The following is a 15,851-nucleotide window of genomic DNA, read 5'->3' on the forward strand; positions in this document are numbered from 1 at the left end:
AATCAGGCTCCCTGACTTCAAACTATACCACAAAGCTACAGTAATCAAGATAGTCTGGTACTGGCACAAAAACAGAAATATAGATCAATGGTACAGGATAGAATGCCCAGAGATAAACCCATGCACACATGGGCACCTAATTTACGACAAAGGAGGCAAGAATATACAATGGAGAAAAGACAGCCTCTTCAATAAGTGGTGCTGGGAAAACTGGACAGCTACATGTAAAAGAATGAAATTAGAACACTACCTAACATCATACAGAAAAATAAACTCCAGATGGATTAAAGATTTAAATGTAAGACCAGACACTATAAAACTCTTAGACGAAAACATAGGAAAAACACTCTTTGACATAAACCACAGCAAGATCTTTTTTGACCCACCTCCTAGAGTAACAGAAATAAAAACAAAAATAAACAAATGGGAACTAATGAAACTTAAAAGCTTTGGCACAGCAAAGGAAACCATAAACAAGACGAAAAGACAACCCTCAGAATGGGAGAAAATATTTGCAAATGAAACAACAGACAAAGGATTAATCTCCAAAATATACAAACAGCTCATGGAGCTCAATATCAAAAAAAAAAAAAAAAATCCAGTTAAAAAATGGGCAGAAGACCTAAATAGACATTTCACCAAGGAAGACATACAGATGGCCAAGAGGCACATGAAAAGATGTTCAACATCACTAATTATTAGAGAAATGCAAATCAAAACTACAATGAGGTATCACCTCACACCAGTCATAATGGCCATTATCAAAAAATCTACAAACAATAAATGCTGGAAACAGTGCGGCGAAAAGGGAACCCTCCTGCACTGCTTGTGGGAATGTAAATTGATACAACTACTATGGAAAACAGTATGGAGATTCCTTAAAAAACTATATATAGAACTACCATATGACCCAGTAATCCCACTACTGGGTATACACCCTGAGAAAACCATAATTCAAAAAGAGACATGTACCACAATGTTCACTGCAGCACTATTTACAATAGACAGGACATGGAACCAACCTAAATGTCCATCGACAGATGAATGGATAAAGAAGATGTGGCACATATATACAATGGAATACTACTCAGCTATAAAAAGAAACTAAATTGACTTACTTGTAGTGAGGTGGATGGACCTCAGTCTGTCATACAGAGTGAAGTAAGTCAGAAAGAGAAAAACAAATACTGTATGCTAACGCTATGAATGGAATCTAAAAAAAAAAAAGAATGGTACTGATAAACCTAGTTGCAGGGCAGGAATAAAGAGGTAGACATAGAGAATGGACTTGAGGACATGGGGTACGAGGGTGAAGCTGGAGCAAAGTGAGAGTAGCATCGACATATATACACTACCAAATGTAGAACAGTCGGCTGGTGGGAAGCAGCAGCATAGCAGCATAGGGAGATTGGCTTGGTGCTTTGCGATGATCTAGAGGGGAGGGATAGGGAGGATGGGATGGAAGCTCAAGAGGGAGGGGATATGGGGGTATGTGTATGCATATGGCTGATTCGCTTTGTTGTGCAACAGAAACTAACACAGTATTGTGAAGCAATTATACTCCAATAAAGATCTATTAAAAAGAAAGAAAGAAAACCCTTGAGAACAAATAGAAAAGTAAGGTTCATAAACTGCCATCCTTAGAAACAGCATTCTTCAAACAGCACTTTGGCTTTTTACCTATATGATGTTCATCTCTCCAGAGAAGTGCCTGTGTAACAGGCAGGAATCACCTTGTTATTGTGGATGAATTACTCAAATAAATGCAGTAGCATTAAAAGAAACTGAAATCGAATAGCTCCTATTGATGTAAACTGGGGGCAATGGCCCAAGACTGGAAAAACTGCTAAGAGTGAAGGAAGTAGCATCTAATGATGAGGTTCTGAAGGTATGCTTGGCCAAGAAAGTCATGCAGGCACTGTCTCTGGATGTGTGTGGCCCCTGAACACACTGGTGAATGAAAAAACACTTCCCAGTACACATAAACCAAAAAAGAAAGTACCAATACCTTGTACTGGGGTCAAATCGCAGGTGGGATTTGATCCAAATAACAGCACCAGAGGTCCATGGGCAACAGAACATGTGGTTAAGAGCTGGAGCTCTGGACTCAGCTTAGTTGCATGGCCTTCACCAATTTACTTAACCTCTTTGTACCTCAGTTTTGTCTGTAAAATAGTACAGTTCCTATCTCATACTGCTCCTGTGAGGAATGACTGAGGTAATACATGTAAAACACTTAGCACACAAACACTTAAACACTAAACACATTGAACAAATGCTCGATATTTACTTTTGTGGTTTAAATTGTATCACAGTGTGGGGATTAAGAGCATGAACCTGAAGTCAGACTGCCTGGGTTTGTAATTTGGCTCCATTACTTAACAGCTGTGTGACTTAGGCAAGTTTCTTAACCTCTCTATGCCCCAGCTGCCACATCTATAAAATGGAAGATAATAATAGTCTCTCCCTCATGGTGTTTGTGTGGATTTAATGAGGTAAAATATGTACTGTACTTAGAAAAGTACCTGGCACATGGTAAGCATTATATAAGTGTATATATAAGTGTTCACTACCATTATTTTGTTCTGGCTCAGCTGATTTATCAACAATCACCTCAACTCTGTGCTCAGCATCTTGCAAAGTAAATATACTGAGTACAAAAGCAGAAGATATGAAAACATCTTTTAGCAGCTGACCATGGAAAGCAAAACACAAGGGCATATTTAAACAAATGTGGGATTACATAGCACAGCCTATAAATGCAAAGGAATATCATGTAGAGCTGGGTTAGCTAAGAGATGCTAAATGGGGATGATAGATCCTAAAACAGACCTGAAACAAATGCAGCATTTAAAGTTTTAAGAGACAAGTGGGCATTTTAACCCATATCAAGGACTTAACTTTGGGGGACAGGACAGAGATGAAGTTCATATCTGAACAGGGACTAAGGCTTATGTTTATACTGGTAAAAATAGCTACCTACTTTCACGAAGAAAAAATACCTGGTCAACCCAAATATGAAGGACAGGGGGCTGGACCACAAGGCACAGAGGATCCAGGGGAGTAGAGACTGGATCTCAGCTCTGGTTTGGTATTAGGCCCTAGTTTCTGGTTCTATATTATTTGGCTCAAGCAGGGAGAGGGAGAGAAAGACGAGCAAAGAAACACACAGAAAGACTGGCTTTTACCTCAAGGCCTTAGGCCTAACCTGGCTTATCTGTCAACCTGCTCCTAAACTTTCCATTCATATTCAGCCTGAGAAATTATAGGAAGTGATCGGTTCTGCAGACTTCTGTAACAACACATGAGGAATTAACAAAGGAGGGGGATGGAGACCAGAAGAGTCAATTTTAAAATATACATAGGAAAACAGTCTCAGGGAAAGTAATATGACACAGGAGGCCACCTAATGTCAAGATACAGACATTTAAGAAAAACTCAAAGGCAAAGATAATGTTAAATAAATAAAGAAGGTTATAGAAGCAGCCCAAGACGAGAGAGAACAAGGATTCCCTAAAAAGCTGGGGCAAACTCTTGAGACATATGGCAGCCCTCCACTAGATCCTCTGTATTAACCTGCCTTCCTTCAGAGCCCTTTAGGTCTGAAAAATAAGCTCTCAAAATTTTTCCATCACATTTTATCCTTGGATGCCTCTGTTTACCCATTAATCACTCTTTGGTGACACCTAGCAGTATAATTTGGACCAAAGGCCCAAATTGGTTCTGTTCACACAGTGACTGTAGAAAAGATGAAAATACCATGGCTATACAGGAACAGTCAAGTACTGCCCAGGATATGATTTCAAATACAATGGTTTAAATAAATCAAACTCTGTTCAGTACTTTCTTGATGCTGGTTTTCATAATCACCAGTCTGAACAATGTCAGCAGCAGCAAAGTGATAACCAAAGAAAAGCCTGCCCAATGTCTCAGTCATCAATGAGGAAAAGGTGGAATAACCCTCACCCCCTTAAATACTAATTACTTCACTTAATGCTCAATCTCCGTACAGCATTTTTAATCGGTTGTTGAGAACAGTGGAAACCCAAAGCCAAAAGCCAATGTTTCCTTGCAGTTCTCTAGATGACTTATGTAGCTCAGTGGTTCTCAGCCCTAACCGTAGAGTGAAATCACCTGGAAACGTTTAGAACAAATAGCAGTGCCTGCTATTAGACTTAGTCTTAGTCCTTAGACTTAGTCTCATCCTTAGAATTAATTGGTCAGAGACGGGAACTAGGCATCAGAATTTTTAAAGCCAGGTTTAGACACAAACACTGTGTATAGTCATATCAAGACACAGGGCCCCTTTGCAGTCAACCCTTCACCCATATCCAGGCAGCTACTCATCTGGTCTCTACCCTACAAAGGTCTGCCTTTTCCGTAATGTCGTATAAATGGAATCAGACACAGTATGTACCCTTTTGAGTTTGGCTTCTTTCGCTTAGCATGATGGCTCTGAGATGTGTCCACTTGGTTGCATTACAGTAGCTTGGTATTTTTATTGCTAAGTAGTACTCCAGGGTATGGGTATATCAGCTTGTTTCTCTGTTCCCTAGTTGTTTTCTTCCAGTTTTTGGTGATTATGAATAAAGCCACTATAAACATTCTGGTACAAGTTTCTGTGAGAACATAAGTTTCCATTAATTTGGGGTAAATATCTAAAAATAGAATTGCTGGGTAAGTGTATGTTTAACTGTAAGAAACTGCCAAACTGTTTTTCAAAGTGGCAGTACTATTTTGTTTTCTCACTTGCAATGTTTAAGAGTTCCAGTTACTCTGCATGCTCACCAGCACTTGGTAGTGTTTTATTTTAGCAATTCTAATAGGTGTATCAGTCAATATTTTAAAAAATTCTTTACTAAAGCATAACATACAAACATAAAAACATACAAATCATAAATGCACAACTAGGTGAATATCACAAAATGAACACTCAGTGTAACTATCACAAGGTTTAAAAAAAAAAACAAAAAACCCCCACATTATCAGCATCCCAGAAACATCCTTGTGCCTCCTTCTAGCCACTAAGCACCTGCCCCTCACCCCATAAAGTGACTACTAGCCTGGCTTAACATCACACGTTAGTTTTGCCTCATTCTGAACATTATACAAATGGCATCAAATAATATGTATTCTTGAGACTTTCCTGCCAGTCCAGTGGTTAAGAATCCGCACTTCCACTGCAAGGGGCGTGGGTTTGATCCCCAGCTGGGGAACTAAGATCCCGCATGCCACGTGGCACAGCCAAAAAAAAAAAAAAAAGTATTTTTTTGTGTCTGTTTTCTTTCACTCAATATTATGTTTGCGAGATTTATCCATGTTGTTGGATATAGTAGTAATTCATTCATATTCATTACAGTATAGTGTTTCATTGTTAAGAATATTCCAGGGCTTCCCTGGTGGCGCAGTGGTTGAGAGTCTGCCTGCCAATGCAGGGCACACAGGTTCGAGCCCTGGTCTGGGAAGATCCCACATGCCGCAGAGCAACTAGGCCCGTGAGCCACAACTACTGAGCCTGCGCGTCTGGAGCCTGTGCTCCGCAACAAGAGAGGCCGCGATAGTGAGAGGCCCGCGCACCGCGATGAAGAGTGGCCCCCACTTGCCGCAACTGGAGAAAGCCCTCGCACAGAAACGAAGACCCAACACAGCCATAAATAAATAAATAAATAAATAAATAAATAAATAAATAAAATTAAAAAAAAAAAAAAAAAAAAGAATATTCCACAGTTTATTTATCCATTCTACTGTTGAAAGACATTTGGGTTGTTTCCCTAGGAGTGAAAATACTGTATGTGTGTATGTATGTATGTATATACACATACATACATACACAACTTTAATAAATAATGCCAAATAATTTTCCAAAATAGTTGTACCAATTTACACTTCTACCAAAAGACTACTTGCTCCATACCCGTGCTAATGTCTGGCATCATCAAAATTTAATTATAGTTACTCTCTGACTACAAGGTGTGTTGTGGTATTCCATCATGCTTTTAATTTGTATTTCCCAGGGACTTCCCTGGTGGCGCAGTGGTTGAGAATCTGCCTGCCAATCCAGGGGACACGGGTTCGAGCCCTGGTCCGGGAAGATCCCACATGCTGTGGATCAACTAAGCCCCTGCGCCACAACTACTGAGCCTGTGCTCTAGAGCCCGCGAGCCACAACCACTGAGCCCACGTGCCACAACTACTGAAGACAGTGCGCCCAGAGCCCACGCTCCGCAACAAGAGAAGCCACCACAGTCAGAAGCCCACGCACTGCAACGCTCACCGCAACTAGAGAAAGCCCGTGCGCAGTAATGAAGACCCAACGCAGCCAAAAATAAATAAATAATTTGTATTTGTATTATTTATTGATCAAATAAATAATTTGATCATTAATGAAGTTGAACAATGTTTCATGGCTACTGAACATTTGGAAAGAATCTTATGTGAAGTGCCTGGCTCTTGCCCATTTTTATTTTTTTTTAATTTATTTATTTTAGTTTATTTATTTTTGGCTGCATTGGGTCTTCGTTGCTGTGCGTGGGCTCTCTCGAGTTGCGGAGAGTGGGGGCTACTCTTCATTGCAGTGCGCAGGCTTCTCATTGCGGTGACTTCTCTTGTTGTGGAGCACGAGCTCTAGGCACGTGGGCTTCAGTAGTTGTGGCGCGCAGGCTCTAGAGAGCAGGCTCAGCAGTTGTGGCGCACGGAATTAGTTGCTCCGCGGCATGTGGGATCTTCCCGGACCAGAGCTCAAACCCATGTCCCGTGCATTGGCAGGGGACAATTCTTAACCACTGCGCCACCAGGGAAGCCCCTGCCCATTTTTAATACTGGGTTATCTTTCTTTCTCTCATTGATTTGGAGTTCTATATACATCCGAGTATAAGCCCTTCACTGATTATATGTGTAGCAAGTATCTTCCACTCTGAGCTTGCTTTCACTCTCTTAATGATATCTTTTGATGAATGGAAATTCTTAATTTTAATGTGCTATCTCCAGTATTTTTTAAAAGTATCCCATGTATGGGCAAAATTGGAAACAGGGCTGAGAACCACTGCTCTAGCTGCTGGGAGACCAGAAGTTGAACTGTCCCAAGCAGCAAGGTTTGTTCAGACTCAACTGTGCACAGAAGGGGTTAAAACAGATCATCTCTAAGGTCCCCTTTTCAGTGCCAATTTATATTTTGCTCACAGTGCCTTGCCAAGAGTGCTGAACCAATTTACTTAGCATTTATGCTCTCTTTCAACACCGTGCCAACTCAACTTAATCCTAGTGCAGGAAGGTACTTTCTCCAACAGCTTAAACCTAGCAGGTTTATGCATGCAAAATGAGGCCGCTGGGCAGGCCTACAGAATACCTGTGATACTATGAATTATAGTAAGAAATATATATTTGGTATTCACCCCCATTTCTAGCACAGAGCTTCTAAAACCCTTGAAATTTCCTAAGTGGTAAGAGATCAAGGTATCTTTTGTTATGTTAATGAGGTGACTTTTGGAATGCACCAGGGTCACCTATGAGGGCTGGGTGCCAGGGGAACCAATCCTGTGATTGGAGAGTTGGAACTTTCAGTCTCACCCCTCAACCCCCTGGGAAGGGAGAGGGGCTAGTGGTTGATCACCACTGGCTAATGATTCAATCAATTACACAAATGTAATGAAGCCTCCATAGAAACCCAAAAGGATGGGGTTTGGAGAGCTTCCTGGTTAGTGAACACCTGGAGGTGCTCGGAGAGGGGCAGGGCATGGACGCTCCATGCCCCTCCCCATATACCTTGCCCTATGCGTCTCTTTCATTTGGATGTTCACCTGTATCCCAGACCATATCCTTTTATAATAAACTGGTAAATCTAAGTAAATGTATTCCTGAATTGTGAATCACTCTGAAGCTAATTAATGAAATCCAAAGTGGGAGGCGGCAATGGGGACCTCTGATTTATAGCCAGTCAGCCAGAAGTACAGGTGAAAACCTGGACTTGGCAACTGGCACCTGAAGTTCAAGGACAGGGTCCTTGGAAATTCCAACCTATAGCCAGTTGGTCAGAAGCACAGATGTTAACCTGGGGTTGTGACTGGCATCTGAAGTGGAGGGTGGTCTTGTGGGACTGAGCCCTTTACCAGTGGAATCTGATGCTATCTCCGGTTGACAGATGGGTGGGGGGATGTCCTCACACCCGTTGGAATTGGTCTCAGAATCATTTTAATACCCTTCCTTCTAACAGGTATCTTTAAAATCCTTTCAACCAGAGCAGTGCAAAATGGTGTCCAAAGACGTTTCACACTTCCTAATCCTTAACTGTTGACATCAGAATTTCTCTCACTTCACACTCTATATTTTCACTGTATTCGCAGGTGCTTGTATATCTGCACTTTAGGTACTTCCTAATTGCTGGGCTTTATACACTATTTCACCTCCCTTAGTATTCACATTTGATCTGTGGTTTTCAAATTTGTTTCAAGCAAAAAAAAACCCCTTTATTCAAAGGAAATCTTCCTTAGAGCACTAATATATGAAACAGGTGAAAAGTGAGAGGAGGGGTTTGCTCTGATGAAAAGAAGTGGGAAAGAAAAGGAGCTAAGTGCAGTCAGCTCAGTTCCTCCCCCTCCCCATGTCCTGAATCACAGTTGTACTCCAGAATCTTTGTCAGATTCCCAAGATCTCTGGACCTCCAACTCACAAGAGACCAGGTTAGGTTGGGGTATGGGTCATTAAAATTTCTGGAATAGGACCTATTGCCCCAATTCAAGTGTTCCCTACAAAGTAACTAACTTCTAGTCATTAGAATTTATTTTGTCATAATCTAATCTCTGGCAACATAGAGAAGTAGTTGTCTCTGGGAAAGACAAGTGGGTAGCTAGGGGAGAAGATATCTTCTTTTAATTTTGAATCTTTTAATTTTGTACCATGTATTACCTCTGAGGGGGCAGGGAACCCTAACTTAAAAATAAACAAAAATTCAATAAAAGTAACTAGGCTTCTGTGGATTACTGTACCTTGTTGTCCATAATTGTCCATTGGCCCTCGGCATTCTGCTTCAAAATACAGTGGTTTCGGGAAATCATCAGAGGGCAGATTTTTGATATCAGCTGGTATGTGACACCAAATCCTCGCCCTACAGTCACCTAGGAAGACAACGACAATGTAAGAGACACAATCAGCCACCGTACTGAAAAGAGAGGTCCTTTACAATCTTGTCAACCAGCAGTATCCACAAGTCCTGACTTATGAAACCAGATTCCCATGAAACCCAAACAGCTCACTGGCCATCTCCTCCTTCAGCTGCCATGGGAGCCACTGGCTAGAAAAAGGTAAAAAAGTTGTGACAAGAGACAACTGAACATTAATCATGGAATGTCAGGGTTGGTAGGACTCTGAAAGGTCACCTGGTTCAGCCACTCATGGGATGGAGGAATTCTTCCTACACAACCCCATCAACTAGTCTTAAACACTGCCAAGAACTATAGCTTCTACATAAGACAGTCCTTCCAATTTTTTAGTGGCTCTGACTTGGCATCTTTCTTCCTCTAAATTCCATCCACTGGCCCAGGCTCTGCCCTGGGCACCACCAGAAAATCTCCAATCCCCCTTCACATGACAACTATAAAGTGTCTACTGAATCTTCCCTTTTCTTGGCCCTATGTTCCCAGTTACTTCAACGTAACTCCACAGAATAGGTTTGAGTCTTTTTGCCATCCTAATAGGTCTGTGAAGAGACCTGGTTTATTTTTATTCCTGGATGCCACATTAAGAAAAATAAACCTAATTTTTATTACATAGTCGGATGCAAGTATCACTTTCCCAGTTCTAGATATTATCACTGGAGCATATAAATTACGTTAGCTTTCACAGCAGATCTATCACACTGCCAACGTATCCTTAGGCTTAGGAATGATTAAATTTCTTGGTCTAACCCTCCCCTAAGAATTTTTATGCTAAGTCATGTCTCTTCTGTCCTATACTTGACTAGTTGGTAAATTTGGATTCAAGTGCAGGACCTTACATTGACTCCTATTAAATTTCATCTTGTTATTTCAGCCTATCATGAGCTTGTCAAGACCTTTCTGAATTTTTCATCTGCCATCAGACATACTCAATATCCCTTCCAGCTTGGAGTCACCTACCAAATTGATATGATGCCCTCTGTACCTTCATTCAAGACAGATAAAAAGATTAGAACAGGTTGTAACCAAAGGCAAAGCTCTCAGGAAAGCCTAGCAAACATTCCACCACACAATCTAGGAACACCTTCAACCAGTTATAATTCAACCAAAAGATGGAAAAGTCCTTGTTTTCCATCCTATCCACAAGGACAGCATGAGAGCTTCTGGAAAAGGTTGCAAAGAAGTCCCAGTTCACATCTATCATACTTTCCTGACAGACCAGTCAAGTTCATAATAACCCTGTCAAGGAAGGAAATAAAATTCTTCTGGGATCCAGATCGTAGAATTCCCTGCTTATTCTTCTTGGCGCACACGCCACCTCTTTAATGACCCATACCCCAACCTAACCTGGGAACATTAAGCCAAATAGTCTGTGGTTTTCTAAAAGCTGCACTTTTTGTTCCTGTTAAATTCTTTCAAAATCATGCCTGTCCTCCTGAGTCCCTCAAAGACCACCGTGACGCTTTGTCCCAATCTATTCCTCCCCACAAACTCTCATCTCAGTAACTGACACTACCACCCAACCTACTGCTTAGCCCCAAACCCAGAAGCCATCTTTGATTCACTCTACATCCCTCATCCCCACATTCAAATCATCAGCAAAATCTACTGGCTGTAATTCAAATATGCCCTAATCTATTCACTTCTCTCTCTCTCAGTGGCCACTACCTTAATCCAAACAGCACTGTTTCCTCCAGTTATGCTGTTTTTGCTCCTGTGCCAGCCCCCATTCTTCACACAGTAGCTGGGGTGGTAATGTAAAAACTTTAAACCAGATCTTTTCCCTTCTTAAAATTCTCTAATAATCCAAACTTCCTTCCACAGCCTTTAAGGCCCTCAATGTCCTAACCCCTTCTACCTCTTTAGTGTTATCTCACATTATGGTCAGAAACACTACCTGAGGGTATTTTCACCTGTCCCCTCTGATTAGAACATCCTTCTCTCAGACATTTGCATGGGCTCCTTATCTTTCAAGTTTCAGCTCCTCAGAGGCCTACCTTGATTACCTGATCTAAAGTTGCTGCCTGATCCCTCCCCAGCCATTGCATTCCTTCACACTATTAGCATGCACTTACCACATCCAAAATTATCTTGCTTGTTTCATTTATTTTTGTCTACTTGTATTTACTTTTCTAAATTTATATTTAGAATTTAAATTTCATGAGCAGGGACCTTATCTGTCTTGTGTACCACAGTACTCTGTACTCCTCAGAGCCTCTTTCTGCTCAGTAAATATCTGTGAATAAATGGGACAATAAAGAGATCTTGCTTATGAGTCCTCCCAGATTCCAGGAGATGGGCATTTTTTTAGGTCAGAAGTTGGAAAATGGGTTATTACCACTGGAAACTATGGAGCAGCAGCCAGGAACCTTACAATCTGACTTGTTCCCCTCTAAAATGTTGTGGTGATCACCTCCACCAAAACCCTGAAACTGAAGTTTTTCAATGCTTTGACAGTTTGGCAGAAATTCCATTAATTATAGAAGTGCCTCTGAATTAATACATATACCCTTTAAAAATGGAATGTTTAAGGATTTATCTGTCATCCATATTCAGTAAGAATTTCCATTTAGGTAGCTTTATTTCTAATAAAGAAAAGTATTAAATATTCCATTTTAATACCTGAGGGGAGACAGTCAGATTGCCATTATGGGTAGCCTGGAGAAAGTAATACAAAAAAGGGAGATGAGCGCCTTTCTCTGAAATCACCTCCTATGAACTCTGAATCCAGGAAAGGAAGGAAACACTCTTTTTTGTCTTTCCCTTCACTGTCTGGTCCTAGAATTTACCTTGATATATTGATAATTCATCCACACCATGGTTAGAGTCTGCATGAGCTTATCTGAATATCCCAGCACCATGCATAACATGAAACTAAATTTCCCATGGGAACTGAGTGCCAACAAACTGCCAATTCGTTGCTGGGGGTTGTTTCCATTTACAACAGTTTTGCAAGCCTTTGTGCTTACTGACAGTATTGGTCTACAAGTTCATCTTGTCCTTACCCACCTTCGCTAATGCTTTCCTCCTAGGCATGACTCCTACTGTTTCCCAAATGACCAACAACTCCTCTAGGACCATCCTTTACCTTTTTCCAACCCTCTGAGGGCAAAGAGCTTCATGAAAACCAAATACAGGAGAAGAAAAGAGAAAAATGAAGATACTATGATTTCCCCCAAAGGCCTAAATACTTATAGGGCCTGGGAACTAGCTAACTTGCAATAAATCTCTATCTAATTTGTTTTTCTACCAAACTCTCTGGATTGGTTTAAGAATTTTAAAGACACCCATTCAGGCAGACAATTTACTACAGTATTCCCTTCAATGAAATGAGAGGAACCTTGTTTTATTATCGTAGCTGAGAATGTGAGGGGTATTGGGAAGGCAAGAAACTGACTTTACTCTCATTATAACTAAGTAATATCAGCACACCTCCTAAAATCTTGTGCACACGGGCCTGTGCTATGGTTTGGGGACCATTACAATACAAGCAAGACTTCATCTCTTGGCTTTGACTCCGGCCTCTGTCCATACACACTGCAGGCTATGCTCCAACTACTTCCTAAGGTCCGACCTTGCAGACAGCCAGGCCTGGGCGGCCTCTCCTCCACATAGGTCCCAAGGCAAGCCAGTCTTCTTGCTATATCTTCACCATTCACTCTGGCTTGTATGGCTCTCCCCTCATAGCGGTGGTCTCACACAAAATTATCTGATAGTTTAAAATATGTGTAGGAGTACTTTATAGTCCTCTTGTCCTTGCTGCAGGGGCTTTAACTCTTTCTGCCTGCCCCCTTCCCAAGACTCTCAGTGCTACCAAGCTATTCAGAAGTAATGAATTAATCCACCACAACTGAATCTTAAAGAACAATTAACATAACCACTAAATTCCTTACAGGGTTGTGTGTGAGTGTGGTATATGTGCAAGGCTCAGATTAAGTGATGTATGTGAAAGCCCAGTCCTATACAAAATAAGGTATAGTTACTATTATTCAGGTATTAGTATCTTCATTTGTTAAACTTCCTAAAGGTATATGCTTTTGGAAAGGGTCGTACAGGGAAGGCCAATGCTCGAGCTGAAAGAATGAATGCCTAATATGGACTTTTAGGCACTGATAACGTGGATAGAAGAGAGACTGGGGGCAAAGGTATCTTCCTCATGTTCTTCAATTCACAGCATACAAGTAATCCTTTATAATCCCCAAATCTAGCAACATTTAAGGCTGGACCTGAATTCCTCCTCTGACTGTTCTTAGGATAGTACTAAATAAACCACATCTTGGCACTTGATCATACAGTCTGCCTGGATGTTCTCAAACTGCTTCATTGCATAAAATCCTCTTTCCCCGTTCAAGCAATAAACTCTTTGAGAGCAAAAGTCATTATTATTTGTCCCTCTCATACTACAGCAAACAATGCAAGTACTCAGTAAATACCTGGGAGACTGAATTGAGACTATGTTACTTACAGGAAAAATCTAGTTAAACATACAAAATTATCAAAAGACTTCTTTTTTTAAAAATTTATTTATTTATTTTTGGCTGTGTTGGGTCTTCGTTTCTGTGCGAGGGCTTTCTCTAGTTGCGGCAAGCGGGGGCCACCCTTCATCGCGGTGCGCGGGCCTCTCACTATCGCGGCCTCTCTTGTTGCGGAGCACAGGCTCCAGACGCGCAAGCTCCGTAGTTGTGGCTCACGGGCCAAGTTGCTCCGCGGCATGTGGGATCTTCCCATACCAGGGCCCGAATCCGTGTCCCCTGCATTGGCAGGCAGACTCTCAACCACTGCGCCACCAGGGAAGCCCCAAAAGACTTCTTTATCCTTCACACAAATCATTTCCAAAACCAAAACGGTTCCCAGTCACCACAAGCTGGTCCCAGATCTAGCCCTCCTTCCCAAGCTGACTGCACTCTCTCTCTCCTCTCTCTCCCATCACCCTCTCTAGAACAACCTCCCCAGTCCTAGCGGCCTCCAACTGAAACCGTACCTCACCTGTCCTCTTTAAATTTTTTTCTTTGTATTTATAACCGCATTAGAGGACATCATAAGCAGCTTCTGGAGAGAATTCTTGTATTTCTGAAGCCCTACCTCAACCCATCTAAGGGGGTGCCAGTCGGCAGTACCGAGACTCGCAGGATAATTGTGGCCCACACCAAAGCGCCAATTTTCCTCAAGAGTTGGAAAGGAAAAGGGCATTTTTACGTAAAAGTCTGAGTATTTTAAGGGACACGACCTCGAACTCGCAATCTTTTTCAAAATAAACTTGAGAAAGTTCACGCTCTCAGCAGTCCTCCGAGGTTCCCCCCCAAGACCCCGGACGGTTCCGTGACTCTCGGAAGTTGGGGCAGCTCCGCCTCCCAGTTCCGCCGCCCCGGCAGGGCGCAGGCGGGCGCTCCGGGTGTGACCCCAATAGGGGCTGTCCCAGCCCCCCAACCCATCAACACAGTCGCCTCCTTCCCCCGCGAAACCCCAGCAGTCCTCACATCCTCTACGCCCACCTCTCGCTCTGCCCCTCTACCAGGCTCCTTCCCGCAACCCAGACACCGGCCCCAGCTCGCCCCTCGGGCCTAGGCCGCTCTCCACGGGGCCATCTTTTCTCCCACGCGATCATACTTCCCCCGGACACCGCCCACCTCAGACCCCCACAACCGCTCGCACCAGACCCCTCTCTCCGTTCCCTCCCCCCAGGGCCCACCCTTCACCGCTCTCTTCTCTTCCTCTCCCACCTCCACTTTTCCATTCATCCCGCCCGCCGTGACGCCGGGCCTCCCTCCGGCCCGTGCCTCCTCCAACTCCCTTCCCTCACCTTAGGAAGACCCCTCCCCCTCACCTCGTTTCCATCCTCCAGCAGCAGCCACTCGGCATTCATCCCCACCCGCCGCAAGCACCAGCTCCGGTCACCAGCGCGGCCTTCCCTGACCAGGGAGCCAGGATCCCCCATAGCCCACTCGGCCCTGGGTCGCGGTCAGCACAGAGCGAGACCCCGACCCGAGTTCCCGCCGCCTCTCGGTTCCCTCGCGGGAGCCATACCTACGCTACAGACAGAAGCAATCGCTGGGTGTTCGCGATCGAGGCGAAAGCTCGCCTGGGCTCCGCCCCGAGCCCGCCCAAGGCCGGCAAGCCGGAGCCACTGCGCCTGCGCGAGAGAAGGGCGCTTGGGACCCTGGAAACCAGGTGAGGGCGGTTTAGCCCGAGGGCCGGCACTTGTTGCCCGACGTGCCCTCATGCTCCCGACACACCTTTCTCACCCTTTATAGCGCCCCCACCCCAGTTCTAGCCTTCCCACACTGGAGCCTCTTCTCGCTTTTCCTCTCTCTTTTTAAAAATTTTGCTTTGTAACGATTTCCATGTTATTTAAAATTATAACCAACTTTTAAACAACTTTTAACTTGTGATAAATTTAAAATCTGTTAAACCTGTTTCTAAACAGCACCTCTTTTGCCCGATCTTCTTTTACTACCGCATTTTTTAAAACTCAGACTGAAAAAAAATTATTAAAAAAAAAAGAATTCCCTGGCTGTCCAGTGGGTCGGACTCTGCGCTTTTGTTGCCTGCGCAGGATTCCATCCCTAGTGGGGGAACTAAGATCCAGCAAGCCGAAAGCCGTAAGGCGTGGCCAAAATATATATATATATATATATATATATATAAAAAAAAGTAGACTGTACTAGGCAAATCTATCCAGGCAGAAAGCACAGTTACCTGCTG

The 15,851-nt window shown here is 43.0% G+C and overlaps 1 protein-coding gene across 2 annotated transcripts in view; it reads right to left on the minus strand.

Moving 5' to 3' along the window:
- Window positions 1-15,228, minus strand: part of RNF8 (ring finger protein 8) — a 38,760-nt gene extending 23,532 nt beyond the window's left edge. The window contains exons 1-2 of one of the 2 annotated variants that reach the window (XM_059938788.1): window positions 14,974-15,228; window positions 8,982-9,110 (exon numbers count right to left, since the gene is read on the minus strand). In XM_059938788.1, coding sequence (XP_059794771.1) covers window positions 8,982-9,110; window positions 14,974-15,084 — 240 coding nt within the window. In that variant the 5' untranslated portion in view covers window positions 15,085-15,228. The remainder of the gene's footprint in view (window positions 1-8,981; window positions 9,111-14,973) is intronic. The other variant, XM_059938787.1, reaches the window with a different exon arrangement.
- Between the last annotated feature and the right edge of the window lie 623 nt (window positions 15,229-15,851).

Source organism: Balaenoptera ricei, chromosome 11 (genome assembly GCF_028023285.1).
Source record: "Balaenoptera ricei isolate mBalRic1 chromosome 11, mBalRic1.hap2, whole genome shotgun sequence".
NCBI classification, from domain to species: domain Eukaryota; kingdom Metazoa; phylum Chordata; class Mammalia; order Artiodactyla; family Balaenopteridae; genus Balaenoptera; species Balaenoptera ricei.